General features: G+C 41.0%; 1 protein-coding gene across 1 annotated transcript; it reads left to right on the top strand.

Annotated features, from left to right (window-relative positions):
- The first annotated feature begins 206 nt into the window (after positions 1 to 206).
- Positions 207 to 17,754, top strand: morc3a (MORC family CW-type zinc finger 3a). Its single transcript, XM_041950480.1, has 19 exons — positions 207 to 245; positions 1,790 to 1,862; positions 3,333 to 3,465; positions 3,772 to 3,998; positions 4,363 to 4,528; positions 7,815 to 7,959; positions 9,103 to 9,231; positions 9,349 to 9,468; positions 9,572 to 9,669; positions 9,836 to 9,940; positions 10,040 to 10,168; positions 11,581 to 11,658; positions 11,779 to 11,821; positions 12,857 to 12,967; positions 13,141 to 13,246; positions 13,380 to 13,452; positions 13,540 to 14,641; positions 15,470 to 15,663; positions 15,789 to 17,754. Exons 1-19 carry the CDS (start codon positions 207 to 209, stop codon positions 15,958 to 15,960), a joined length of 3,243 nt encoding a protein of 1,080 aa, XP_041806414.1. The 3' UTR covers positions 15,961 to 17,754.
- The last annotated feature ends 9,870 nt before the right edge of the window (positions 17,755 to 27,624 follow it).

Raw genomic sequence — 27,624 nt, 5'->3', positions numbered from 1 at the left:
TCCGTGTTTACAACATAACAAATTATTATTTTGGCCTTTTGAAAACATGGGGTTCTCTCTTAATATTCTCCTATCTGCACTCGTGAAACTTGTATTGTCTTAAATGTTATGTTACATTGAAAAATTGCCATGCAGTTTTAGAACTAATCTGGCAACACTCGAAGAAGACCTCACGTGCGTCTTCCTACTGCCGTATTTACGGAAAAATGGCAGCGCAAACAGAGCGCGGTGTCCCGCTGAGTACGGTGAGTGGAATTTACTCATTTGTTCAGTGGATTTTAACAGATAAACTATGACATAAACGGATGTGAACAATTACAAGCGGATAATGTGGACTGTGAGGTTACATATATAGTACGAATGCTGTTTCAGCTGCATTGCTGATCCATACTCCACATAGCTCTGTGGTCGCCTTTAAAGTACTGCGCCAGCTAGCAAGTGAGCGTTAACGTTAGTGGTGCCAATGAGCGAGCAGATAACGGTAACTGACGGTAGCTAAAATCAGCGTTCGTAGCAGCGCTGTCTGTCCGTTTATCACTTCAAACCACGGAGTTTATTAGGGCTAAGGGTGACTTCCGGTTTGCTAGTTAACGAAACTACTGATGTCTCTTCTGTCGCCCCACTTAAAAACAATTAAACAGATTATACCAACAGGCTGTGCGCTGGTTTAACTACGCTGCTTTTCTAGTTTGTATTTTAGAATCGCACGTTCTTTAACTTAGTTGACGCGCGCTGACAAACGCCAATCAAAATGCGTTATCGAGACATTTGCCAATTTAGATGGTGTTAGTTTACAGTGATTAAGCCAGCTGTTTTACCAAATTTTATGTACTTTTTGCTGTTTGTTTCTTCCATTTCCATTAATAAAAGTGCCAACGTCACACTGCTGTTGGCTTATTTATGAGGACGAGCTTCAGTTTCACTTTGAAGAAGACGTGGGCTGGTGCGAGGGAGGCGTACACATAAACACACGCACACACGCACATTTCCCGTCTCTTTTCACTATGTCATGTCAATTGACACGCCTAGGTCCAAAGACACTTTGACTGAATTTGAATAGACTGAGGTAAAGTATGAAAATAAGGCCACTTTGAACTAACAAACAGAGATTAAATCTAAAGTCACAAGTCTTGGTGTTATCCACAACTCAGATCTAAGATTGAAGTCGTACATCCACAAGGTGACCAAAACTTGATTACTGTAACGACTTATTACTGGCCTCCCCCCAAAAAACACTGAGACATCAGCGCATTCAAAACTCGGCAGCTTGGAGGTTTCCAGCAACGGTCAAAAGGAAATCGGGGATGCTGCCTTTGTCCATTGCTCCCCAAAGCTCTGGAACACACTGCCTATAGACTTCCCAGAAGCAGCTCGCTAAAAACTTATCTCTTCACTTTAGCCTGTAACTAACTAGCTATTGGTTCCTGATACACACCTGAAACGTTTGTGCTTTGCTTTGTGCAATTTTTACCTAGATTTTGATATTTGATTGTGTTTGTTTGTATTTTATTTTATTGTCTTTATTTTTATTTTTGTCCTTATTATCATTATCAAGTGTGTTTTACTCTCAGTCGTATTTTACATTCATTTTTGATCTGTTTTTTTTTTGTCCATTCTGTCTTTTCCATGTGAAGCACTCACTTGGCGCATGTCATTTCTTTCTTGTAAAGCACTTTGAACTTTCAATTCCTGTATGAAAGATGGTATACAAAATTGTATTTATTTTTATTATTTTTATAATAATTGTTATATTAACTATCTCGTCATTCTTAATGTGCTCCACTTGCAGCTTTGTCCCAAGTTTCTTCACACAAATTCTACCAGCCACACCTGGCCCTTCAGCGCCATAGCAGAGCTCATAGGTGAGTCATCATCACATTGTGGTATATTCAAGACAAACAGGCTGTCTTAAGTTTCGGTTTTACTGCATGTCCCCACGTGATCTGCATGATTGACTATTGGACGATATGATTATGATCTTATGATTGCTGTATCTACCCTTTATTATGCATCTATGGTCGGGGGAAGCATGCTTTCGGGTGGTCACATTTAGTCAGATACCGAATACACTAATCTTGGGTGTCCACCTTGAAACTGTGCTGATTGATACTACTGTCTGTGTGAAGTAATGCTTCACTGATTACACTACTTTCACATTACTTCACCATAATGACCACAGAAGTGTGACTAGCAGATTTATTGCAGTTACATTTGGTTTGTAATAATAATGCTATCGACTATAGCCTCAGCATAACCCGGTTTCTTTGGCTGCTTTACCTTGTGATTGCTATTGACAGGGATTTTACTGCCAAACTTTATCAGATGTCTTTTTCCACCTTCATGTCTTACAACAGATACACTCTCATTTAATCTATGCAGCTCTGTCTGCACTGGCTCCGTTTAGGCTCACTCCTCAGCTGAGTGTCATAGGCATAAGCATGACCTGAAGTGGTCACTACTCTTTGAATTATTTTTTCGACATTACATGGGTGAATGAACTGAATACATATATTTATGTTTTTCAACCTAGGTGTATCTAGCCTAGGTGGCTTTCTGCACAGATACAGCCACACACACACACACACACACACCTTTTTGCACAAAATTTGCTGAAAGCTGGAGCTATGGAAATGGCCCACCTCTGTACTGGGAAAAAATCAACTGTAGCCTGTTACTTTTGTAATGTGTTATTTTGGTGAAAGTAATCCAAAAGAAACAGAATCAGAATCCTTTATTGATCCCCCAGGGGAAATTGGGTAAAAGACATACGAGGCAGCCAGGAGTGGAATCTAGAATCTTCTGATCAATAGTCAGACGTGTTATCATAACCTATCCACTAGCCTTTAATATAATCAGTGACACATTACTCCACGCAGACAGTAAGTGTTGTTGCTTACTTTTGTCAATTACTTTCCCATGTCATTAACTAGTAATATATTACTACTACTACTTTCAAAATGTAATGTATACATTACATTTTGAAAGTAACTCACTTAATTATTAAATTAAGTAACTCACTTAATTATTAAATTAAGTAATACAATTAACATTGTCAACATAGTGATAACTTCTATTTCACCAAAAAATACACTTAATACATTTTATCAAATTCTTCACTACATATATTACATGAGTTTGGACCGACATGGCGTAGCCTTAAGTTACATGCAGACAGGCCTGCACCTTCTAACTGCGCCAGTGGACTCAACACTGCACAACTTTGGGAAGTCAGCTGAAACAGTAAAAGTAGGCAAAATATACTTGCGATAGATTAGATAAACTAATTCCAATTCCTGATCGGACTGTCTTCTTTTGTAACTATCTTTTGACAGACAATGCCTTTGATCCAGATGTCAGTGCCAGACAGTTGTGGATTGATAAAACTGTGGTCGAAGGACAAGAATGTCTGAGCTTTATGGATAACGGAAATGGACTGGACCACAAAACAATGCATAAGATGCTCAGGTACAGACAATGCTGGTTGGTGTTTTTGAGGGAAATTATAGAAAAATATGTTTCTGCACTGTCAACATTTTTAGAATAAGAAAAATGCACATTTATATTTGTGTGTCATTCGGAATTTTGGTGTTTGTGGATCAGAATCTATTATTTGTTGTAGAGTGTAAAGGTCCACTTGATGTTGACATTGCACTGCCAGCACATAAAACCTTTAGAAATGAATGTTGTACATGATGCTACACTTATGAATGAACCATGAAGTGATTCATAGATATACTCACTAAAGTATATGTGCATTTTTCCCTCCTCAAGCTTTGGGTACAGTGACAAGAGTGCTTTAAATGGTATCGAGCCAATTGGTATCTATGGCAATGGTTTCAAGTCTGGATCTATGCGTCTGGGCAAAGATGCCATCGTCTTCTCCAAGTCAAAGAGTTCCTCGTGCGTTGGGATGCTCTCTCAGAGCTACCTGGAGGACATTGGTGCTCAGCAAATAATTGTACCTATTGTCTGCTTGGAACAGGGAGAAACAAACAAATATATCCTTAACCTACTGCATCAAGGCATATTGAATCATGTAAAGCGACGAAATCTAAATGTAAATATTTTCTTGATTTATTGGCATCATGAAAGTATTGTGTTGTCAACTGAGTTGGATACAATTTGAATGTAACATATTGAAGTCAGGTTTATGATTTGATGCATTTTTCGTTGTGTTTCTTAATGCAAAAAGGATCCTGGTGTAATTATTCATTTTTATTATTTATTATTCAAGTATTCAGTGTGGGCTGGATAAAAAATGATCAGGAGTTTCACATGTTTCAGAGAGGCACATTTTATCTTAATGATGCATTCCATTTATCCTTATTTTGCATTGGAAGTTGTCCTTAATTTCAACTTTACTCAGTGTAAGAGAGGAGCACAAAGCCAGTCTGCAGGACATTTTGCACTACTCCCCCTTCAAGACACAGGAAGAACTGCTCATTGAGGTTGATGCCATCAGTTCCTCATCCACAGACCCACAGGAGACACCAACTGGCACACGGATCATCATCTGGAATCTCCGCAGGTCTGTCTGTAGTCCACACATACAAAGATGTATGTTTTATTTCACAAGTCAAGTGCTAAGGCATGTACGAACATTTTCACAACGTTGTACTCTGCCATTGTTCAAAACCTAATTTTTATATTTATTAAGTTTTAAGAAGGCAGTCCGGCCTTAACTCATTTTATCTTGGAAATAATCACTGGGAGGAATGAATTTAGATATCCCACCAATATGAGTTTGAATTATTCTGAAATATTGATTATAACCTTATTTGACATGTGTGGATTAGATTTTAAAGTCTGATCTGGATTAATAGTAAATATTCCACAGGGTGGCACCATATCAGTCTGCTTTTACTGTGACGTGACTATTTTGAATTACCCTTGTATAAATTCTATGTATGTGTGTAAACCATGGCTTGAACATGTATAAACATTAAAAAACAAAGCAGGCTACAATGAATTTCTGTGCAAAACAGCTTTTAGTGCAAAGATTTCCACACAAGAACAACTAATAACAACTAATACAGAACAAAAAAACATACAAACAAATAAACTGTTCAATAGACTGGTGGACTGTCCTGGGGTGCATTTTGTTGCTCTGTAAAAAAGTTAAACCCTGAGGAGGACTCTTGGACTGTCTTTGGGTTAATAGCAGCCTCTACCTGAGCATCAGTGCAAATTCTATACAATTGTTATTTTGGATAGAAAATCTTAGAAAACAACTTGCAAGACTGTACTTCAATTACAAAAAATATTTCAAGTATTAGAGAAATAGATACAACTAGAATAAATAAGAAAATATGAACATACAGCCCACTGTTACTACTAATATAAACTCTGCATAGACTGGTGGACTGTCCTACAAGTGTGTGCAAATGAGCTCCTTTTTGAAAAACAGGAGATCTGCCCCTTCAATTCTTAATTAAACAATAACAAAATGCAATGTAAACAAATACAAAGCAGTTCCATATTTTATGGCTTCTTCTGCCTGTCCATCTTGTCTTTGGGCAAATTAGTGGTAAGAAAGACAAGTGATCTGACCTTCGAAGGCTTGAGGCGACTTCTCTGAGATAATCAGTCTGGTTTTTGAGAATATTCTCTCAGAGGGAACTGATGTCGCCACAACACACAGCTTTTTGGCTATCAGCTTGCTAAGCCTAGGGTGCACAGGGGCCAGACTTTCCCACCACTTGAGGGGGTCCTCATGTTTTGCAACAACAGTCTCCTCTAACTAGGCTTGCACCTCCATGACAGCATCTGCCATGGGATTCCAAGCTGATACTGTTCCTGCTACCTGCTCGGGGTGGGAGATAAAACAATGGGGGATACAACAATTTTTTTATGAGACTGTGATATTAGATGGTTGTCATCCTAGATTTACAGAAAAAAAATGTGATACATTTTTGTCATCCTCATGGAAATAGCTCCTAACAATTGATTCAGCTGCGGCCACACTGCCTGCTTCTTCCACTTCGACTGGTTGCTGGATGGGTTGGCTGCTGTTAGGACTGAGAATTCCTGCTGCAGTTGATATCCTCTGGAAGGTCTCATCTGCAGTTCTGGCATCAGCGAAAGCCATCCTCTTAAATCGAGGGTCAAGAGCAGCAGCATCTGCAAGGATGTGGTTTGATTTGATGGAATCTAGTCGACATGCTTGCACAAAGACAGTTGACCAGGTCTTTTGCTGCCTGTGTTGTTGCCCTCCTCCGGGAATCATTTGTGGCTCTTTGCAGTCCCCTAGCCAGCAGTATGACTTTGGAGGTTGTCACGTGCATTGGTGATGGCCAGGGTGGACAGGATGAGATTTTTGTTGGTCAGAAAACTCTGCAACATTTAATACGTAGAGTTCCATCTTGTGACACAATCCTGTTTGAGTCGTAGTTCATCCATCTTCATTTGGAGCTGTGTTTCCTTCAGTTTTTGTGCAGCCGCTGTGCTTCTGTGAAAGTATTCCACTGCCTCTTTAACTTTATCGATGATAGATTGTGGACCTTTAAGGGCATCTCTGACCACAAGATTAATGGTATGGGCCAGGCATGAAAGGTGGCTCCATCCTGTTATTTGAATAGCCTTAATGTTTGCAGCATTGTCAGTTAAGCAGCACGGCACTTTCTTATCAATCCCCCACTCTGCTGCAACACGACAAAGCTTTTCTGCCAGGTTGTCTGCTGTGTGCCGCTCATTGAATTCAAAACAGACCAGTTGGCAGGAGGACATGTGGAAATCTTCAATAAAGTGGCATATTACAGACATGAATGAGGTAGTAACCCTTGACGTCCAACAATCTGTTGTTAGGCACACTGCTGACACTTTGAACAACCTTCTCCTAAGTGATGCTACTTCCCTCTCATGCATTTCAGACACTCTCTGGATTAGTACCCTCCTACATGGAGGAATATAGGAGGGGTTGAGAGCATAGCAGAAGTTTTTGAATCCTCTGTCTTCCACAATTTCAAATGGCTGGAAGTTGGTGGCTATCATCTTTGCCAGCTCTTTATCTATCTTCCCCTGTCTCAGTGGGGCCAAGACAGGAGCTGTAAAGTACTGACTGAGAGATGTCTGCTTTGTTTCTGTGGTAGCAGCAGCAGGTGCCTGGACAGGCAAAGATGTGGGCCCAGTGGTATCAGAGGCTGCTGTACCTGTAGCTGTAGCTGGCTCTCTTCTCACCTCTGCCACTTTTACTGTTGGATGTTGAGGTTTCAGGTGTCTGTGCAAATTATTTGTGGAGCCTGACTTAAAAGAAATATTTTTTGACAAATACTGCATTCAGCCTTACTGTCTGCCACGAGAGAAAAGTGCATCCAAATGCTGCTTCGTTTCCTTAACTGGCTCATATTGACTCTCCTCCTCCTCATTTAGACTGCTCGCTGCTGCTGCGGCGGCTCTCCTTTTTTTGTTACTGGTGCACCCACGTGAAGGCAGCGTGCACAACGTGGTGTGATCCTATTTGCATATCTAATAGGTACCGTGCAGGGTGCGCTGGGCTGCGCTCCTCCCTATGTAACTGGGAGAGAACGATTCCGCGCTGCGACTCGGTTCCCATCGTTCATGTTAATGAGCCGTTAAAGAACCAGTTTGTTCATGAACGTCACAACACTATCAGGTGTGCCCTTTCCCTCACCAGTAACAGAGATGCAATTCGCTCTTTTTTCTTTTTTTTTTTTGGCCTCTACCTTCAGATCAGACCGCTTTTTAAAATTTCTGGTACTGTTCTGTCTGTTGCACTCACTGCATTAACCACAGCAGCAGCAGCGTGCTGTCACTCGCTGGTCCATTCACCTATACCGTTTGTTTTGTTTTTTTAGCACATCTACTGGAACGACAGAGTTTGATTTTGAGACTGACCGCTATGATATCCGAATTCCATCTGATGTCTACGAGTCAATGAATGACCCATCCCAACATCCAGGGGTCACATCATACATCCCTGAGAGTGTTTACTCACTGCGGGTAAGGATCAGTAATAATACCAATAGGCACCAATTTATGCCTTATCTACACTCAGTCACTTGTTAACAAATGTGGAGTTTTTGCTGATATGTTGCCCATGGTTTTCCAACTTGCAATAGGAAAAAGTAAAGGGCAGTTCAAACCAAAGATTCACAAGACAAAAATTTCCCCATCTCAGCTGGGATCAAGACAGCTGATGGCGTAACCATGTAACCATGTCAATAATACAGCGTTCATGGTGTATCCTTAGGAGAAATGAGTGCTTTCAAGGGGAAGAAACTCTTGATTTCATGCATGAGGAATATCAAGGAAGGGAGCGCCCAGTTTCCAGAGTTGACACAGTAAACACCATGTTGGTGAAATATTATAGATAATACTCTGACGTCCCATTCAGGTGAAGGCAGCATGGAGCTGCACGACACAAAGCTGACAGAAACACTGAAGTAAATCACCCCTGCTATGTAAACGATAGACCATCTCGTTGTGTCGCATTTGTGTTTAAATTTGCATGTTTTGCAAGATTGCAGATCAAATTCTTTTGCAAGCTTGTCACATTGTGAATCTTTGTTGTAAACTCGCCTTAATCAAAGGCCCCCCTCACAAACACCTTAACTTCCAGCGCCCCTTCTGTTCAGGCAGTAGGACCCCTGTTGAGAAACGCTCCTCTAAGAGCAGGATTTTGTGACATCACGGCTCGTTTCAAGGCCAATCATTGTCTAATATCCTACTTAGTGTGATGTGGAAACTTTACACTGAGAACTGACATTTCAGTGAAGTAGGAGACATCTTGCAGTTCGACATTTAAATGAAAAACTGAGCAATATTTCCGTATTCACTGATGTTTTTCAGTAAAGTGGTAGGTGTTCTTCCAAGCATATTATTTTTGTGTATCATAGAACATGTTTGGCGGGGATCAGTAGTAACTAAAGCCTAAATACTAAATTAGCCAAAATAGGCTAATCAAAGTTTTTTTTCTTTTCTTATTAGTTAAGCTGGGCCTCTTGTTTTTAGTCATAGCCATTTGATTGTGGGTATGCTGTAACACAATATATTTCATATATTTTTTTAGCTTGTGATACTGACTTTATCACTTTCCATTTACACAAGTAACTAAATTGATGCTTGTGTTTTTAATGGTCGTAGGCATATTGCAGCATTCTCTACCTGAAGCCTCGGATGCAGGTCATAATACGTGGTCAAAAGGTGAAATCTCAGCTCATTGCTAAGAGTCTGGCCTACATCAGAAAGGACCACTACAGGCCCACTTTCTTGGTATCCTTTCATCAGATGCCATTTTTTGTTTACTGATATGCTGAGTATTGATAAATGTGTCTAATTTGGGACTTTCTGTATGTGTCGATTTTGGGTTTTCCTTAAATATTATTTCAGCCCAAACGAGTTCCTATCACTTTTGGTTATAACACCAAAAGTAAAGACCAGTATGGAGTAATGATGTATCACAAGAATCGGCTCATCAAAGCCTATGAACGTGTGGGCTGTCAGCTTAAGGTGAGTTTCTGTTGTTTTGGTGAGTGTGTTGGTTCATTACAGATATTTCCAAATGTTTTTCAATGTTATCATCTGTGTTCTTATGAATCCTTGCCTTCTGCAGGCCAATAACAAAGGTGTTGGGGTCATTGGGGTCATAGAGTGTAACTTTCTGGATCCTACCCACAACAAACAGAGCTTTATTGAGACAGATAAGTACAGGTAAATGCACTAACACCCTTTTCTGATCACATTTGTCTGATTATGGTCTAAATTGAGTTCATGTCAGTTTGAATCTTTTAAGATATTCTCATAACCGTCATCAATTTACTGGATAATTTGTCAACATGGGGCCAAAAATGCAGAAGTTTTTCATTTACTGTTACAGGAAAACTATGAACAATTTGGGAACCAAACTGGAGGATTACTGGCAGGAAATCCGCCACAAGAGAAACACGGAGCATCCAAACAGCATACCAGTGGAAGATACCATGTCAGTACCTTTTGCTGTGACTGGCATGTATTCTGCACAAGTGTTTTTCTAATCATATTGTCTGCATACTCTAGTACCTGTCTATATCTGTGTCCTCAGGAAGCGACCAGATCAGAACTGGGTGCAGTGTGATGAGTGTTTGAAATGGCGCAAACTCCCTGATGGGATCGACTGCAGCAAGCTGCCAGATAAATGGTACTGCCATAGGAACCCTGATCCTCAGTTCAGGTAAGCAGAGCATGGAATTACAATTGAAATCTGTCTGTCTGTCTGTGTGCATGTCTGTTTGTCGATTTTCTTGACAACCTTTCATCCAGTCGACTTCACACTCTGCAGGTGTCTTGCCCTGTTGTTGATGCTGCAAGATTATTGCAAGATTGTTGCAAGATTATTTCATGCTCAAATGAACATTGGGGAAAGTATTAACTTTAACCTCCTGTGACCCTGTAATGTTGTTTTATTTTGGGTTTGCTGCCCATTATCCTTCCTTCGGCTTAACTTAAGACAGGTTGTCAACAAGATATAAGACCTAATTAAATTTTATGGATGTAAATTCTTTATTTATACTTAATAATGTTTATAGTTTGATATGGCATACAAATTTGAGAAATTTTGCAATAGTAACAAGCTACAATGCTGCTTATTAGGAAATACTTGTTTGAGGGTATTGGACCTTTATCATCATTCATGCAGAGAGAGAGATGAAGACCAAGATAGAGAGAGATGGAGCATGAGAACATGGACAGAGGTGTTGACATGATATAAAAACTGTCTTTGATGATGAAGCTTAATGTTACTCTACACTTCTGTGCTTTATCAGTGATGTATGTGAACTACGCTGCAGACTGGAGTCTGTTAGCACAAGAATTATACATATAATGAAGAGACGGTGAACAAAGTTGGCAGAGTTCGCAGGAAAAGTATGAGGCGTAGGATTGAATCCAGTAAAACTAGTAATGGGCCTCGCTAGAGTAGCTAGAAAAAGTGGTGGTAAACTTACAATTATGTTTAGTTGTGGATGCCTATTCTAATGCCTAAATGCACACAGTTAGCAATAAGAAAGGTACTGCTTCTGTGACCCTAAGGTTAGCTGCTGAGTTGTCTCATCAGCATCAGAAACGGGGAAACAGATGGTGTTGCTGCTGCAGGAGTATGAGCTGAAGATACAGATTTAAGTTAAAGCAGAGACGGGATCTTCTTTTCTGTAAACAAAAGAATCTGCTTTGCATGTTTTTTCCATGGCTGCCTTTAATGCAGGAAGTGCAGTTCTGTTGGACCAGCAGTAATGTTGACTACAGAGGGGGAGGTCTACTACACCACCTCACATTTGGCCTCAAGTGACAAATCCAGCGACTGCAAGTTACACTTGGCCTCTTGTGACCCCAGTGACTCTAAAAGCTGCTGTTTTATAGTCAGGAGTACTAACGACCCAAGTAGTATCAATGTGATAACTGATAACAACCCCACAGAGGTTAAATATCTGGGAAACTCCACCAGTCAGTTAGGACTGAAGAGTGAGTAAAGTGTTTATTGATTACTGATATTAAAGCATTTGGTCAAAAATGGTTCGACCCAAACAAAGCTGAGACTCAGTGGACGTTTGCTAATGTTTTCAGTCTTTATCTAATTTGCTGTCCCAGGAACTGCCAGGTGGAGCAGGAGCCTGTGGACTCTGATGATGAGATGCGACCTTCATACCGCAAAACATATAAACTACAGTGAGTCCCATTGCAATACTCAGTAACAATTGCACATTGTTGTGTAAAGGTGCCAAAATTAGACTTAATGTGTTAATTCAGAGTTATGAATGAAGTGACTCTGTGATTTATTTTTTACAGAGAGAGGAAAGACAAAAAGAATCGAGAGACAAAAAGACAAAAGGTATGGACACAGTGTCTTCTGTAAATCACCAGCCATTTTTATACCTGTTTTTGATATTTGCTCCACATGGTACCTGTAACACCTTCTCGTGATTTAGAATGAATAGTTATTCTGCCTGGTAATATTGATTAGGGAAGCCCAGATCAACTGGCAGCCGATTGTTATCAGCTGTTATTCAGTAAACATATGTGATAAGGACATTTGTAATAATGCTTTTCTGCTTTCTAGATAGCGACCTCAAATGTGAGAGCTTTTTCTCATATCTAATTGTTATTATGCTATTTCTATCTTCGAGTCTGACATAGGCTAATAAAAATGACATTAAATATTTGTACATAAGTGAAAATATTAAACGATAATAATTGGCCGTTGGCCCTTGGACAAATGTAGTTGAAGGCCCCTGGCGCATGTCACGCAGGAGAGCCAGTAAAAAACAAATGGAATGGTTGGGATGTTGACATTTAAGGTGTGCTGATTGCTTCACAACATTGCACAACTGATGCATTGAGCAACATCCAAGAAAGCATTTCATCTTTAAAGTTTCTGGTAGCTGCCGGTAGCCTTTGAATTATTTTTTCCCCCCTGTTCATAGTTATCTAATCTTAACTAGTAAACAGTTATTTTAACTAGTTATTTTATTTGTGATACATTTGCAAAGAAACATGACAAAGCCAACCTATTAAACTTGCCTCTGTATTAGCAACGAATACATAACCTTTCAAATAAGTGTGTGCACACATGAGCCATCATAGGTGCCCTCTGGTACTTAGACAGATAGCACTACACCTCTGAACAAGATTGACTTTTTGTAGTTTGTAGTATAGCCTTGGTTACACTGATCTACACTGTTATACCAGTTTCTATAACTAAAAGACTATTGATATTGGCTGTGTATCAGCCAATATGGTTCATAGTCTATCAGCAATCTGCATGGGTGGCCAAAGAAACATGATCGGGATATCCCTAGTATTGATTTCTGATTCCATAAAGATTAACAAGGAATTAACAGTTCTTTCGGGATTTTTTCTTGTCAAGGATGAGGAGGATCGAAAGCGTCAGGAGGAGCAGTTCAGGGCTGATCTCGCCAGAGAAAAACAGGCCCTTCAACGGCAGCATGAAAACCTGACACGGAAGCTGCGTCAATGCGTATGTTTTCCTTTTGACACCAAGGGAGCGATGACTAAAGCCAACGCCAAAGATAATAATTGTGTTAACAGAAGTTTTGATAAATTCAGTTGCAGAAGGTGCTAATGGGTTAAAAAAAATAATCATTATGAATAATAAAAAAAAAACTGTTTTCATTTTGTTCTTTTGAACAGCCTGCCCATTCCCCTTCCACCCCCACTACCCCAAAGAGTAGGTTTAACACTGAGTCACCAAAAGGGGGTGCTGCATGGCCCGAATCCCCCACCATTTCACAGGCTGGTAAGCTATATTGCTCTTAGTGTGTGTGTGTGTGTGTGTGCGAGAGATAGAGAGAGAGAGAGAGAGAGACAGTGTGAGAGAGAAAGTTTGAAAAAGAGAAAGTGGAGATTAAAATGTCTGATTTTTTCTCTAGCTTGCAGCCCCTCCAGTAGCAGTGACCTCCCACTTATTTCTAATATACGTTCACTGTCAACAGGCCCCCTGAGGTATGATTTTGTTCTGTTTGTGAGCTTAAATATATCAATTTGACTTTGTTTAGGAAGCCTATTGACTCCGCTTTGTGTGTAATGCAGGAGGAAAAGAACACAACCTGCTACTCCACAAAGAACACCCAAAAGACCCAAAGTTAACGGCTTCCATTTGGGCACCTCAGATACATCCACATCAGTGGATGTGAGCCCACTGAGCTCCCCATCAGTGCCTGGTATTGATGATGACGATGATGATACTGATGATGACATTTTCATCTTGGAGACTGCCAGTACCCCTAAGCCACAAAAGCCTGGCTTTGATTGTACTAAAGTGAAGGCAGAGCAAGAGCAAAGTGACATGAGCATGCCGTTGGAGCGCAGCGAAGATGCTGCGCTGGATGCCCCGTTGGAGACGAATGTTGCAGGAGCAGGTTCTCCAGGGCGGGCGGATGTGGGAACCAGTCCCTGCCCAGCACCCCCAACAAAGGTGGCCACTTGCACCACTCAGACAGAAGTACCCGTAGTGAAGAAGGAAGAGGAGGACCAGTATCAAATTGAAAGGGAAGAGAGAGCAGGGCAGAGTGGTAAAGAACAGACTTCAGATGTGGACATTAATGTCTGTTCAGGGCAAAGAGTAATTAAGCAAGAGAGCAGCGGAGACACTAGTGGTGAGAATCAAGGCAAGCTGACATTGCAGAAAGGAGTGACGTGTTATCTCAATTGCGAAGACGATGCTCGACCTTCCTGTGCAGATCCCTGTGACACAAGAGATTCTCCACTTCACCACCCCAGTATGACTGAGGCACAGGAACAGCAGGACCAGCTCCTAGAGCTCATGCAGGCTACAGCCCAGGAGAGAGACTCCTTTAAAGAGCAGGTCAGTGAACTTACCAACCAGCTGCAAGACATGCAGAGCAGACTGCAGGAGCTGTTGCAGATCAATGTAAAGAGGGAGTGTTCTCACCAGGCCAGCCAGACGGAGGAAACAGAGGAAGAGAAGGACTACAAAAGTCTGTTTGAGAAGGCCAAGCAGAAAGTCGATGAATTGATTAAGGACAAAGAGGCTTTACTGGCAACCACTGAGACCAGGCCCAGTGTTGCCCAAAATGAGGAAAAGGACATTGATGAGATTGCACTACAGGTTGACAATCTGCTGCGGGAACTAGATCAAAGAAACAGGGAGAGGGATGAACTGCACTCACAGGTCAGTGTTCCGGCTTTATTTAAAGTACAAGATTGGCAATACTTTGTATTTTTACTAATTGTCAACAAATCCCACAAAAAGACCAAAGACAACCGTTTCTCACTGCTTTCAGACTTCCCCAACCTGACGTTGGCTTTCACCCCAGGCCCATTTGCTCTTACTGAAGAACTTTTTAAAGTATTAAAACAAGTGTATTCTTTCAATTACTGAAACAGGCTCAGTGATTTCCTAAAACAGCTGAGCGCTCTAGTTTTTAGAGAATGTTTCACCAACAGGAGTACATAGTGCATTAGTTAGGGATCATTTTCAGGTGCAGGTTTAGTGTTTTAGTAAACATCTATGGCAGCAGGACAATGTATGTGGCATTGGGTCAATTATAGAAGACCAACAGACTTACTTCCTTTCCAGTGTCTGATCTTTTAATGCAGTCATTATACATATGTTCATTATTCTATAATGCACAGTTGTAAGCAGAAAATTATATGAAACCATAAAACGTCATCCAAGTCTTGAGCATGTGGGTTCCTTCTTGGCCTTTGGGTACATCATGCCTTATGAAATAATCAAAACTCAACAGCTTTTAACCATATCTCATGGTCTTCTTCAATGAATGGAGCTGACTCATCACCTCCCTGTATGGTTATATATTACCATTGTCTTTTGCATAATTTGCTCTCTCCATACATACTGTATATAAACTTTGTTTGCTACACCATGTAGATTTGTGTTAATGTTTATGCCTTTTATTTTATTGATGCTGACCTGCTTAACCTCCCAACTTTGTTCATGTTCTTTCCTCCTGGGGTTCACTGTGTGCTGCGCCACCAGTTGGACAGTCTGGAGGAGGAAAGGGCAAAATTGACATCCCAGTGTGAGGAGCTCAGGTCGAGCCTGCAGCAGCAGAGAGAAGAGGGAAGCACATCTGCACACAGAGCCACTGATTCGTCTGTGCAGTCAGATCGACAGGCGGCGGGAGGGACAGCAGCTTCTGACACAAATTCAAGCTCAGATGCATCCAGAAGGTTGGATTGTCCTTTCATGTTGTGAATTGAATTATCACTATGTCATATGCCATGTTTGAAAGCAGCAAACCTGTGAACAACGATGCAAATATGATTTTCGCTCTGTGTGTCTCTCCTCCCCTCAGTTTGATCGAGCTTCGGCACAACATCGGCCGCCTTCTCGTCTCCTACGTGCCTGCGCTGGACCTATGCCAAGTGAATTACGAGTGTAATGTAATCGATGAGATCCTAGAACAGGTTCTCTCCAATATGGAGTCTGTTGCATCAGTGGGGCCCAGTGTTGGAGCAATAAATTGATAAACAAATCATGTATCGTGCATCTACTGTAACTGCAGCAGCCCACCTGTAAATAATTAGCACAGATACCTATGAGTGTGATACATTAAGTCGTATTTGTTTAAACTGTGTACATGTTTACAGATTTTATATTGATATACGTAAATACAACACACAATGGCCTACTTTATTTATCTTAACAGATAACAGTTGGAGAAAAAATGTGTAAACAATATAATCACAGCATACATAAATTAACGGTTCATTAATCAGTTGACTCGAGTCACATTATTGCCTTCTGCAATCCAAACAAACAAAAAACAATGCTGTCAGTGGTACTTTGAAAAGGTCTGGACTCCCAGTGAGTGTTGACTGTTTCCTGTTTGGTTTGTATTGGAAAATATTATGTATTGAGCCTGTCAAATATATTTTTATATTTCTCAACTTTACTCTGTGGTTAAATGCTCTGTGGATCGTTATCCTTGTCAATCCCTCTGATAGAAAAAATATTGTAGAAGATGGGGTCTGCAGTGAACCTTACAGTATGTTGGGGTGATACAAACTGAAACTTAACCGAAAGAGTTATCAAGAACGTCCCTTCTAAGTCCTGAAACTGGTCGTACTTGCTTGAGCAATGTTTAATACAGTTTTACATAATACAGTTTTAATACAAGTTTTTGGGTGTCTGTTGTGTTAATCTTTATGTTTTTGGGAAGGCAGATTAAGATCAAGCTCTTTTTTTTGCAAGACCAAACTGAGAACAAATTACATTTATTCAAGATCACAAGAAAACCAGCAGACACACTGAGGTCTCCTCATCTTCATCACAGTCCACTTGTATAACTGAGGTGGTGTGCAAAATGAGTAAATGTAGGAAGTGTATACAGTCACTGTGCAGCAAAGATTTTTCACATCTGGGCTGGACATTAACCATGGCCACCAATTATCCGCTGTATGTGAACCCCTGTGGCCGCCAAGTTTTAGCAGGTCTCTGCTGACAATGAGACTGCCTGTCTACATAAAAGACCCCATAATGTAAGGCACAGTTCCACAAACATCCCAATTCATTCTGTCCTTCGTTCAACAGTCTATGAAAACAACAGTACTTTCTACATGCTTGCTGCTGATATGTCGAGGCTACTGAAGTATTAACTGAAGCATCTAAACCTGCTCAAACAGTGGAACCGCAATCATAAAAGGCTTTGAAAGAACCAAGCATATTTTAGAAAAGAAGACTACAAATACTGGTTGTATTATGGGTGTTCTACTGCTTTTTGTCATGTTTTTATTGCAGACATGACAGGGCCACGCTTAAACTGTCAGTCTGTAGTCTGTTTAGCTTAGTGTGTCATGCATCTTCACATTTGGCAAATTCTCATAAAGTTTCATCTTCATGATTTCTCCTGTGTACATTGATCCTCAGGAGCTTTTTCAAGAATGTGATTTGAGAAAAACAACTGCTGCAAATATGACTCCACACTTCTGTGAATTCTTGTGTGTGCTGACCATGAACCAGTAGAACTGATTTCGTTGACATGCTCGATGACGAGAAGGGATTCTTGATTCTTGAAATGAAATTACAAACCGTGTTTTACAGATTTAGGTTGCAATTAACACCATTTTCACAACATAATTAATTATACAATATGAGTGAAATTGAAATTTTTTGGGGGGTTGCAACAAATATAATATAGCAATCTAATGTATTTGAATGCTTTATTGCATGTTTGTCTCTCTTCCTGTCAGCTCTCTATTGTTTACATTTTGACAAATTCATAACATGCCCCAAATATCCTTCAAATAAAATAATTAACAGTATTTAAGGGTTTAATCTGCAGCAAAAACATGAAGCATCTCATTGATTTTCTTGTTTCCATAGTAACAGTTAATTTTTGTATCATAATGCCACTTTTCATGACTTTTGATGCAGTTGTCTCGCCTTTCAGGCAGTCACATGACCCCAGTAATAAAAACAAAATCTCCCATGAAACACTGCTGCTGTGAAAACCAAAACGACTATTCGTAATGAGTTGGGTTTAAAATTCATTTCCCAGTTAATTGGTTTATTTCTATGTTTTAAACTTCTTATTAATTGAATTATCTCTGTCTTATTTATTTGTTTAAGTCAGATTTCAGGTTTTAAATCTCGCCCTGAACTTATCACAGCGCAGCAAGAATGATTCAATGGAAATGGACACAAAGTTTGTCTTGAAGTCTTCAAAAGGTGGACATTTGCTTTCACCACTGATCACTACACAAAACTAACTTCACAAATAAATAACAAATGACTTAATTAAATGCAACGCATTTTATCCTGATTAAAGCAGCAAATGGATGTTTAGGCCTTCAAGCCCAGTGAAAGAGTGAGTGAAGATGACTGTTAAAAGATCAGGGTTGATCAGTTTTAGTATGATTAAATGTAGGCAATCCAAACCCTGAGTGTCGACAGTGTTCATGTTTTGCAGTCAATTTCTTATTTCCTGTTGGTTCATTTTAACCTGCAGCAATCGCTTCTTATCTTTCTTTATATTGTCCTACTTCTATGTTTATTGTTATGCACCAAAACAGCAAGGTCAATTCATCCTATGTGAAAAGCGACTTGCCGATAAAACTGATTCTTTTGGCTGAAACCAAAAATCAGAACCACGGTTGGCAGCAGCGCAAAGAGCTGAGAAACATTCAGCACCTCGGACAGAGGCAGCTCACAATATGACTGAACTGCTGCTGATTCTGCCAACACACTCACACTTTATTCCTAAAACTGGATTTTACATATATATACATAATATAATTTTAAATAAGTACAGATGGCCCAGCACTGGCAATTATCTACTTTGTTTATTCATAACAACTCATTATTTTATTGTCTTTTGACCAGCAGACTTTTAGTCTGAGTTACACATCTGCAGCTATGCAGAAACAGTTTCAATTGCAATTTTCAAATGATTCATTTTTTTTTTGTTGTTGTTTTTTGTTGAATTTATTTTAATAGTGGGAGGAAACCGAAGCACTCGGAGAAAACCCACAATAACCACAGTGAGCAGGCGTGAAAAGGGCCTGTCCTACCCCACCCCCCGACCCTAAGACCACCGATGATTACTGCTTATTTTCACTTATTTTACTGTGTGTAATGCTGCTGCTGCACTGCAATTCCCAGCTTGGGATAAATAATGTCTTTCTATCTATCTATCTATCTATCTATCTATCTATCTATCTATCTATCTATCTATCTATCTATCTATCTCTCTAGACTACGGAGTAATTCATTTAGCCCCTCTAAAAAAAAAAGCTTTAACAGAGGGAGGAATCCGAAGCACTCGCTTCGCCTTGATCCTGAATTGTCTGATGATGGCCTTTTTCAAGGTGTCCTTGTTTGCCTCCACCAGGTACTCAATCAGGGTGTCAGCTATATATTCTATAATGTCTTCATTCAGCAACAGGGCGATTTTCACTGTGTCGGGGCCCATAGTCTTGCACATGCGCTTGTGCGCGTCCTTAGCTATCTCTTCAAATGTAGTGTTCCTCGGCCTGACAATGTCAGAGCCTATGATCTTTGTCTTGAGCATCGCTTTCAGTGGCAGCGTGATGTCACCGTTAGCGTCCCATGGCACCTCCATCTTTCCCTTTCTCATAATCCGCTCAACCATTGCTCCTGCCATCGTTGTGAAGGCCAGGTCGTCCCACTCTTCACAGGCCTGTGATGCGTCCTCACTTGGAAGTTCAGCAGCTTCATCTCTGATAGCTGGCACTGCTTCAGCCACAGGTGTCAAAGTGTCTCTTTCGCTTTCCAAGGAGCCCTCTGTGGATGCTGTCAGATTTACCACTAGTCCCATAATCTGCCTCAGAGTATCACTCACGAAGTCTGTCTTCCCCTGAAGATTTTGTGCCTGCTGGTTGAGCCAATTACATGTCAATTCCATGAAAGTGTCCACTTGTGTCTCAACCTTGATCACAACGGGAAGGAATTGTCCTTCTTTTGGACTGAGATGGCGCAAAGTGACCCCTCTCAGTCGCTGATACATAAGTGTGTGCCGGCCGTTGGAAATGTCGTCGGCAATTCTTTTGTAGAAGAACAAGTCATCTGTGCCTTTCGATGTCGCCTGATCTTTCTGGGGCGAGATCATGTCCTCCACCATCCAGTCCACCACATCCATCGGCTGCTTCAGCCAGGACGTTTCTTCAGGCGCTTGGAAGCAGTCACAATCCTTCATCAGTTCTGCCAGAGAGTGAATGAACAACTCCTTGGCAAGTGTGCGGAAAACAAAGGCTTTCATTTGCTTTTCCACGCTTTCCCAGCAGGATGCTTCGCTGGATATGTCCTCTAATTCGAGCCGCATCTCAGGTGCGGCGTCTGTCTCCAGTTTAAGTGCGATCGTTATAACTTTAACAATCTCAGACGCGGCCTCGTCTAAATCCTGGGAGCAGATGGTCTTCAGCAGCGCCCTTTCCTCTGCGGTGAAGTCGTTGTTGATAGCAATTATACCCCTCACCTGCTTCTCCAGGATCTTCCTGACTTCGACGTAGATTTGATCACCGAAGCTTCTGCCGGAAGAAACCTTTTCTGATTCATCTTCTCCCAGAGAAATGACGGGGGTCTGCCAATTGTCCACACTTTGAGCCATCTCATTGTCCTGGTCAACTTTCTTTCCCACGGGTTGTTTTGACTGAACCCCGAGCGGGACCTGAGCCTGGTCCAGCTTTTCTGTGTTGTTCTGAGCTGTATTCATGTTAGTATCTGTAACGACGTCAATGTTTCCTGAAAAATCTCTCAACTAAACTCTGAATTTCGGTCACGTATGAAAGCTAAAAGCTCGCAGATCGACTGTGTTCGTGTTCGGATGTGAATGTTTTCTGAAAACTCTCAGCTAAACTCTGGACTTGTGATCTATAGAAAGTTTGCTTTGATCTTGCTCCACGTCATACTTCAAAGCCAAAAATGGCCAGTCGCTAAGCCCCGCCCCCATACAACGGGCAACCTAGCAACCGTAACTAGGCAGGATGGCCAAAAAATGTGATGATGAAATGAAATGATGAAAAATGTCCATCGCACGTTCTCACCGGCTATCCATCTTGCTCATTTATAACTACTCCTTATGTTGTCCTGCTAACCAGCATCTACAGCTATGCACAAATAATAAGAAAGACACATTTTAGCAGATGGCAAACAAAGACTGTCTCCAGGGAAACAGGTCAAACTGTTGTCAGTGGCTGAGACCAGAAATCAGGACTTTGGACAGCAGCGACAGGTCAGCAACAAACAGGCCTGTTGCTGTGTTATGATGCTTGTTGTGATGATTATTATAGGTGAGGCTACCCAGCAGCATAAAGTCCTTAAAATGACCTTTACTAGATGCAACATTTAACCGATGCTTATACATGAACCCATCAATAATTCTAATCCAATGATGTTCTATTTTATTGTTTTTGAAATGGGCCGTTTTGCATCATGAACAATCTTACTTTAGCTATTTTTGTTCATTTTGATGCAAATACTGATGGACCTTTTCTTGTAATAGAGTATTTCTACACTTGGTAGTGCTATTTATTCATATCAGCTGAAACTACATATCACTTGCTCCCCAGTGAAAGGCCTAAACAGTCTGTTGTCATTCAGGATTTCATTGTTGGATGGGTCAAAGCCACTTTAGCTGCGCCTTTTCATTCCAGAAGTTACTGCTGTTTCCAGCTAGTCTCCCTCAGATGACTGTAGCGCGTCTGGTCGACTTTAACACTTTCCAAATCTGTTTCAATACAAAACACTGCAGTTTGTATTTATTACCACAGAGAGGACTTGAATTCAGCACAGGGTTGCACACAGCTTTTACTCCAGCCCTCATCACAGTCTACAGCTTCCTGACAGATGGTGTGTTGGCCTGGGCTTTCGTGTGTTCAGTTCTGGGAGGTGATCAGCGACGAGCACGGACACAGCGAGCTTCAGCTGGACGGGATCAGGGTGTTTTACAACGAGACAACTGGTGAGTACATACCCACGTGTCCTGAGGTCTGTGATAAAATGAGGTGAGACGTCCCGCACTGCAGCTTTTGGATGTGAATGAAATGCGGATACATCAAATCAAGCCGATGCTTTTTTATCAGACCCAGCAGCAGGTGGAGTCGTGTGAAGCGCGTCTGCACTGACACTCATAAACTGGATATCAAATGTCTCTGAAAGTAGATTTATCTGCCTCAGCACCAGCATATAGTGATGAATAAGAAACAAGTGTCCAAATGCTCGAAATCTACTTGGACCCCGATCACTTCCTTTACTTTATAATATGTATGCTTCATAATTGTCCCTGTATTGCATTTATTGTGTTTCAGATATAATTATTTCAAAATGGAAGAAAAACCCCTTGTTGTTCTGGAAAGAAAACCAAAATCGTTTCCCAAGCCTTGCTCGACTTGCATGCAAATATCTGGCCATACCTGCTTCCTCTGCACCTGTTGAGAGGATATTTAGTGTTGGTGGAAAGATATTCTGACCAGAGCTCTTCAAAACGTTTGAAGAGCTGATGATCATTAAATGTAACACTTTTACCCGTGAAGTAAATAAAACAATTCACCACAGCTTTGTGTTATTTGATTACTTTAAAATGAAAATATATATATTTTTTTAATATAAGTATGTATGCTTAACAATAGTCTCTGTATTGCATTTATTGTGTTTTGGATATAATTATTCCAATATGGAAGAAAAGCACATGCAAAGTATCACATTCTCATTGATATGTTGTTAGAATGAATCTCTCTGAATTGCAATGAAATTAAAATTCCACTTCCTGTAATTCCAATTCACATTCAATTCCAGATCCTCTGGGGGTGGAGCCAATTCAAATTCAAATCACTTCCTGAATTGAATTGAATTCTGAAATTCTGAATTTTGTACAAGCCTGGTGGAAAGATCTTCACCCTCTAGAGAAGGACTACAGCCACTACATTTTACAACTCAGCTAACTTTAATGATTGGGCATGGGACACAAACTACGGCTTGATCACCCTGTAGTTGGCCGCCTCTGATGAGGGTGTATAGCGAGTAAAGGCCGAAACACCCCTTGATTCAGAGGAACACTACTGAGGATGTGTCCCGAAATTTACATCTGATCCCACGCTAAAGAATCTCCCATGCCACTCATAACATCAAGCAAACATCATGTGAGTGCACACCACCTTTTGGTACAATGGACAGTTTTTAACATCACGTCCTGTGTTTTAATGATTCTGATTCTAAAGCTGCAGTGCGGGACGTCTCACCTCATTTTATCACAGACCTCAGGACACGTGGGTATGTACTCACCAGTTGTCTCGTTGTAAAACACCCTGATCCCGTCCAGCTGAAACTGTGTCCGTGCTCGTCGCTGATCACCTCCCAGAACTGAACACACGAAAGCCCAGGCCAACACACCATCTGTCAGGAAGCTGTAGACTGTGATGAGGGCTGGAGTAAAAGCTGTGTGCAACCCTGTGCTGAATTCAAGTCCTCTCTGTGGTAATAAATACAAACTGCAGTGTTTTGTATTGAAACAGATTTGGAAAGTGTTAAAGTCGACCAGACGCGCTACAGTCATCTGAGGGAGACTAGCTGGAAACAGCAGTAACTTCTGGAATGAAAAGGCGCAGCTAAAGTGGCTTTGACCCATCCAACAATGAAATCCTGAATGACAACAGACTGCTTAGGCCTTTCACTGGGGAGCAAGTGATATGTAGTTTCAGCTGATATGAATAAATAGCACTACCAAGTGTAGAAATACTCTATTACAAGAAAAGGTCCATCAGTATTTGCATCAAAATGAACAAAAATAGCTAAAGTAAGATTGTTCATGATGCAAAACGGCCCATTTCAAAAACAATAAAATAGAACATCATTGGATTAGAATTATTGATGGGTCCATGTATAAGCATCGGTTAAATGTTGCATCTAGTAAAGGTCATTTTAAGGACTTTATGCTGCTGGGTAGCCTCACCTATAATAATCATCACAACAAGCATCATAACACAGCAACAGGCCTGTTTGTTGCTGACCTGTCGCTGCTGTCCAAAGTCCTGATTTCTGGTCTCAGCCACTGACAACAGTTTGACCTGTTTCCCTGGAGACAGTCTTTGTTTGCCATCTGCTAAAATGTGTCTTTCTTATTATTTGTGCATAGCTGTAGATGCTGGTTAGCAGAACAACATAAGGAGTAGTTATAAATGAGCAAGATGGATAGCCGGTGAGAACGTGCGATGGACATTTTTCATCATTTCATTTCATCATCACATTTTTTGGCCATCCTGCCTAGTTACGGTTGCTAGGTTACCCGTTGTATGGGGGCGGGGCTTAGCGACTGGCCATTTTTGGCTTTGAAGTATGACGTGGAGCAAGATCAAAGCAAACTTTCTATAGATCACAAGTCCAGAGTTTAGCTGAGAGTTTTCAGAAAACATTCACATCCGAACACGAACACAGTCGATCTGCGAGCTTTTAGCTTTCATACGTGACCGAAATTCAGAGTTTAGTTGAGAGATTTTTCAGGAAACATTGACGTCGTTACAGATACTAACATGAATACAGCTCAGAACAACACAGAAAAGCTGGACCAGGCTCAGGTCCCGCTCGGGGTTCAGTCAAAACAACCCGTGGGAAAGAAAGTTGACCAGGACAATGAGATGGCTCAAAGTGTGGACAATTGGCAGACCCCCGTCATTTCTCTGGGAGAAGATGAACCAGAAAAAGTTTCTTCCGGCAGAAGCTTCGGTGATCAAATCTACGTAGAAGTCAGGAAGATCCTGGAGAAGCAGGTGAGGGGTATAATTGCTATCAACAACGACTTCACCGCAGAGGAAAGGGCGCTGCTGAAGACCATCTGCTCCCAGGATTTAGACGAGGCCGCGTCTGAGATTGTTAAAGTTATAACGATCGCACTTAAACTGGAGACAGACGCCGCACCTGAGATGCGGCTCGAATTAGAGGATATATCCAGCGAAGCATCCTGCTGGGAAAGCGTGGAAAAGCAAATGAAAGCCTTTGTTTTCCGCACACTTGCCAAGGAGTTGTTCATTCACTCTCTGGCAGAACTGATGAAGGATTGTGACTGCTTCCAAGCGCCTGAAGAAACGTCCTGGCTGAAGCAGCCGATGGATGTGGTGGACTGGATGGTGGAGGACATGATCTCGCCCCAGAAAGATCAGGCGACATCGAAAGGCACAGATGACTTGTTCTTCTACAAAAGAATTGCCGACGACATTTCCAACGGCCGGCACACACTTATGTATCAGCGACTGAGAGGGGTCACTTTGCGCCATCTCAGTCCAAAAGAAGGACAATTCCTTCCCGTTGTGATCAAGGTTGAGACACAAGTGGACACTTTCATGGAATTGACATGTAATTGGCTCAACCAGCAGGCACAAAATCTTCAGGGGAAGACAGACTTCGTGAGTGATACTCTGAGGCAGATTATGGGACTAGTGGTAAATCTGACAGCATCCACAGAGGGCTCCTTGGAAAGCGAAAGAGACACTTTGACACCTGTGGCTGAAGCAGTGCCAGCTATCAGAGATGAAGCTGCTGAACTTCCAAGTGAGGACGCATCACAGGCCTGTGAAGAGTGGGACGACCTGGCCTTCACAACGATGGCAGGAGCAATGGTAGAGCGGATTATGAGAAAGGGAAAGATGGAGGTGCCATGGGACGCTAACGGTGACATCACGCTGCCACTGAAAGCGATGCTCAAGTCAAAGATCATAGGCTCTGACATTGTCAGGCCGAGGAACACTACATTTGAAGAGATAGCTAAGGACGCGCACAAGCGCATGTGCAAGACTATGGGCCCCGACACAGTGAAAATCGCCCTGTTGCTGAATGAAGACATTATAGAATATATAGCTGACACCCTGATTGAGTACCTGGTGGAGGCAAACAAGGACACCTTGAAAAAGGCCATCATCAGACAATTCAGGATCAAGGCGAAGCGAGTGCTTCGGATTCCTCCCTCTGTTAAAGCTTTTTTTTTTAGAGGGGCTAAATGAATTACTCCGTAGTCTAGAGAGATAGATAGATAGATAGATAGATAGATAGATAGATAGATAGATAGATAGATAGATAGATAGATAGATAGATAGATAGAAAGACATTATTTATCCCAAGCTGGGAATTGCAGTGCAGCAGCAGCATTACACACAGTAAAATAAGTGAAAATAAGCAGTAATCATCGGTGGTCTTAGGGTCGGGGGGTGGGGTAGGACAGGCCCTTTTCACGCCTGCTCACTGTGGTTATTGTGGGTTTTCTCCGAGTGCTTCGGTTTCCTCCCACTATTAAAATAAATTCAACAAAAAACAACAACAAAAAAGAATCATTTGAAAATTGCAATTGAAACTGTTTCTGCATAGCTGCAGATGTGTAACTCAGACTAAAAGTCTGCTGGTCAAAAGACAATAAAATAATGAGTTGTTATGAATAAACAAAGTAGATAATTGTCAGTGCTGGGCCATCTGTACTTATTTAAAATTATATTATGTATATATATGTAAAATCCAGTTTTAGGAATAAAGTGTGAGTGTGTTGGCAGAATCAGCAGCAGTTCAGTCATATTGTGAGCTGCCTCTGTCCGAGGTGCTGAATGTTTCTCAGCTCTTTGCGCTGCTGCCAACCGAGGTTCTGATTTTTGGTTTCAGCCAAAAGAATCAGTTTTATCGGCAAGTCGCTTTCCACATGAAGATGAATTGACCTTGCTGTTTTGGTGCATAACAATAAACATAGAAGTAGGACAATATAAAGAAAGATAAGAAGCGAGTGCTGCAGGTTAAAATGAACCAACAGGAAATAAGAAATTGACTGCAAAACATGAACACTGTCGACACTCAGGGGAGTGTCGACAGTGTTCATGTTTTGCAGTCAATTTCTTATTTCTTATTTCCTGTTGGTTCATTTAACCAACAGGAAATAGAGATTTATTTCATTTAATCATACTAAAACTGAGTAACCCTGATCTTTTAACAGTCATCTTCACTCACTCTTTCACTGGGCTTGAAGGCCTAAACATCCATTTGCTGCTTTAATCAGGATAAAATGCGTCGCGTTTAAGTCATTTGTTATTTATTTGTGAAGTTAGTTTCATGTAGTGATCAGTGGTGAAAGCAAATGTCAACTTTTATTATTTCACCAGCAAGACTTCAAAACAAACTTTGTGTCCATTTCCATTGAATCATTCTTGCTGCGCTGTGATAAGTTCAGGGCGAGATTTAAAACCTGAAATCTGAGCTTAAACAAATAAATAAGACAGAGATAATTCAATTAATAAGAAGTTTAAAACATAGAAATAAACCAATTAACTGGGAAATGAATTTTAAACCCAACTCATTACGAATAGTAATTTTGGTTTTCACAGCAGCAGTGTTTCATGGGAGATTTTGTTTTTATTACTGGGGTCATGTGACTGCCTGAAAGGCGAGACAACTGCATCAAAAGTCATGAAAAGTGGCATTATGATACAAAAATTAACTGTTACTATGGAAACAAGAAAAACAATGAAATGCTTCATGTTTTTGCTGCAGATTAAACCCTTAAATACTGTTAATTATTTTATTTGAAGGATATTTGGGGCATGTTATGAATTGAGTGTAAACAATAGAGAGCTGACAGGAAGTGAGACAAACATGCAATAAAGCATTCAACAACATTAGATTGTTATATTATATTTGTTGCAACCCCC

Source organism: Chelmon rostratus, chromosome 13 (genome assembly GCF_017976325.1).
Source record: "Chelmon rostratus isolate fCheRos1 chromosome 13, fCheRos1.pri, whole genome shotgun sequence".
NCBI lineage: Eukaryota > Metazoa > Chordata > Actinopteri > Chaetodontiformes > Chaetodontidae > Chelmon > Chelmon rostratus.
The sequence above is the reverse complement of the archived record's forward strand: the minus strand, read 5'-3'. Positions and strand labels throughout refer to the sequence as shown.

Excerpts from the sequence above, each read along its gene's own strand:
- morc3a (XM_041950480.1), top strand. The coding sequence starts at position 207 with ATGGCAGCGCAAACAGAGCGCGGTGTCCCGCTGAGTACG. Across the intron at positions 3,999-4,362 it reads ACAGGGAGAAACAAACAAAT|TCAGTGTAAGAGAGGAGCAC; the intron begins ATATCCTTAACC and ends TTTCAACTTTAC. Across the intron at positions 9,670-9,835 it reads ATTGAGACAGATAAGTACAG|GAAAACTATGAACAATTTGG; the intron begins GTAAATGCACTA and ends TTACTGTTACAG.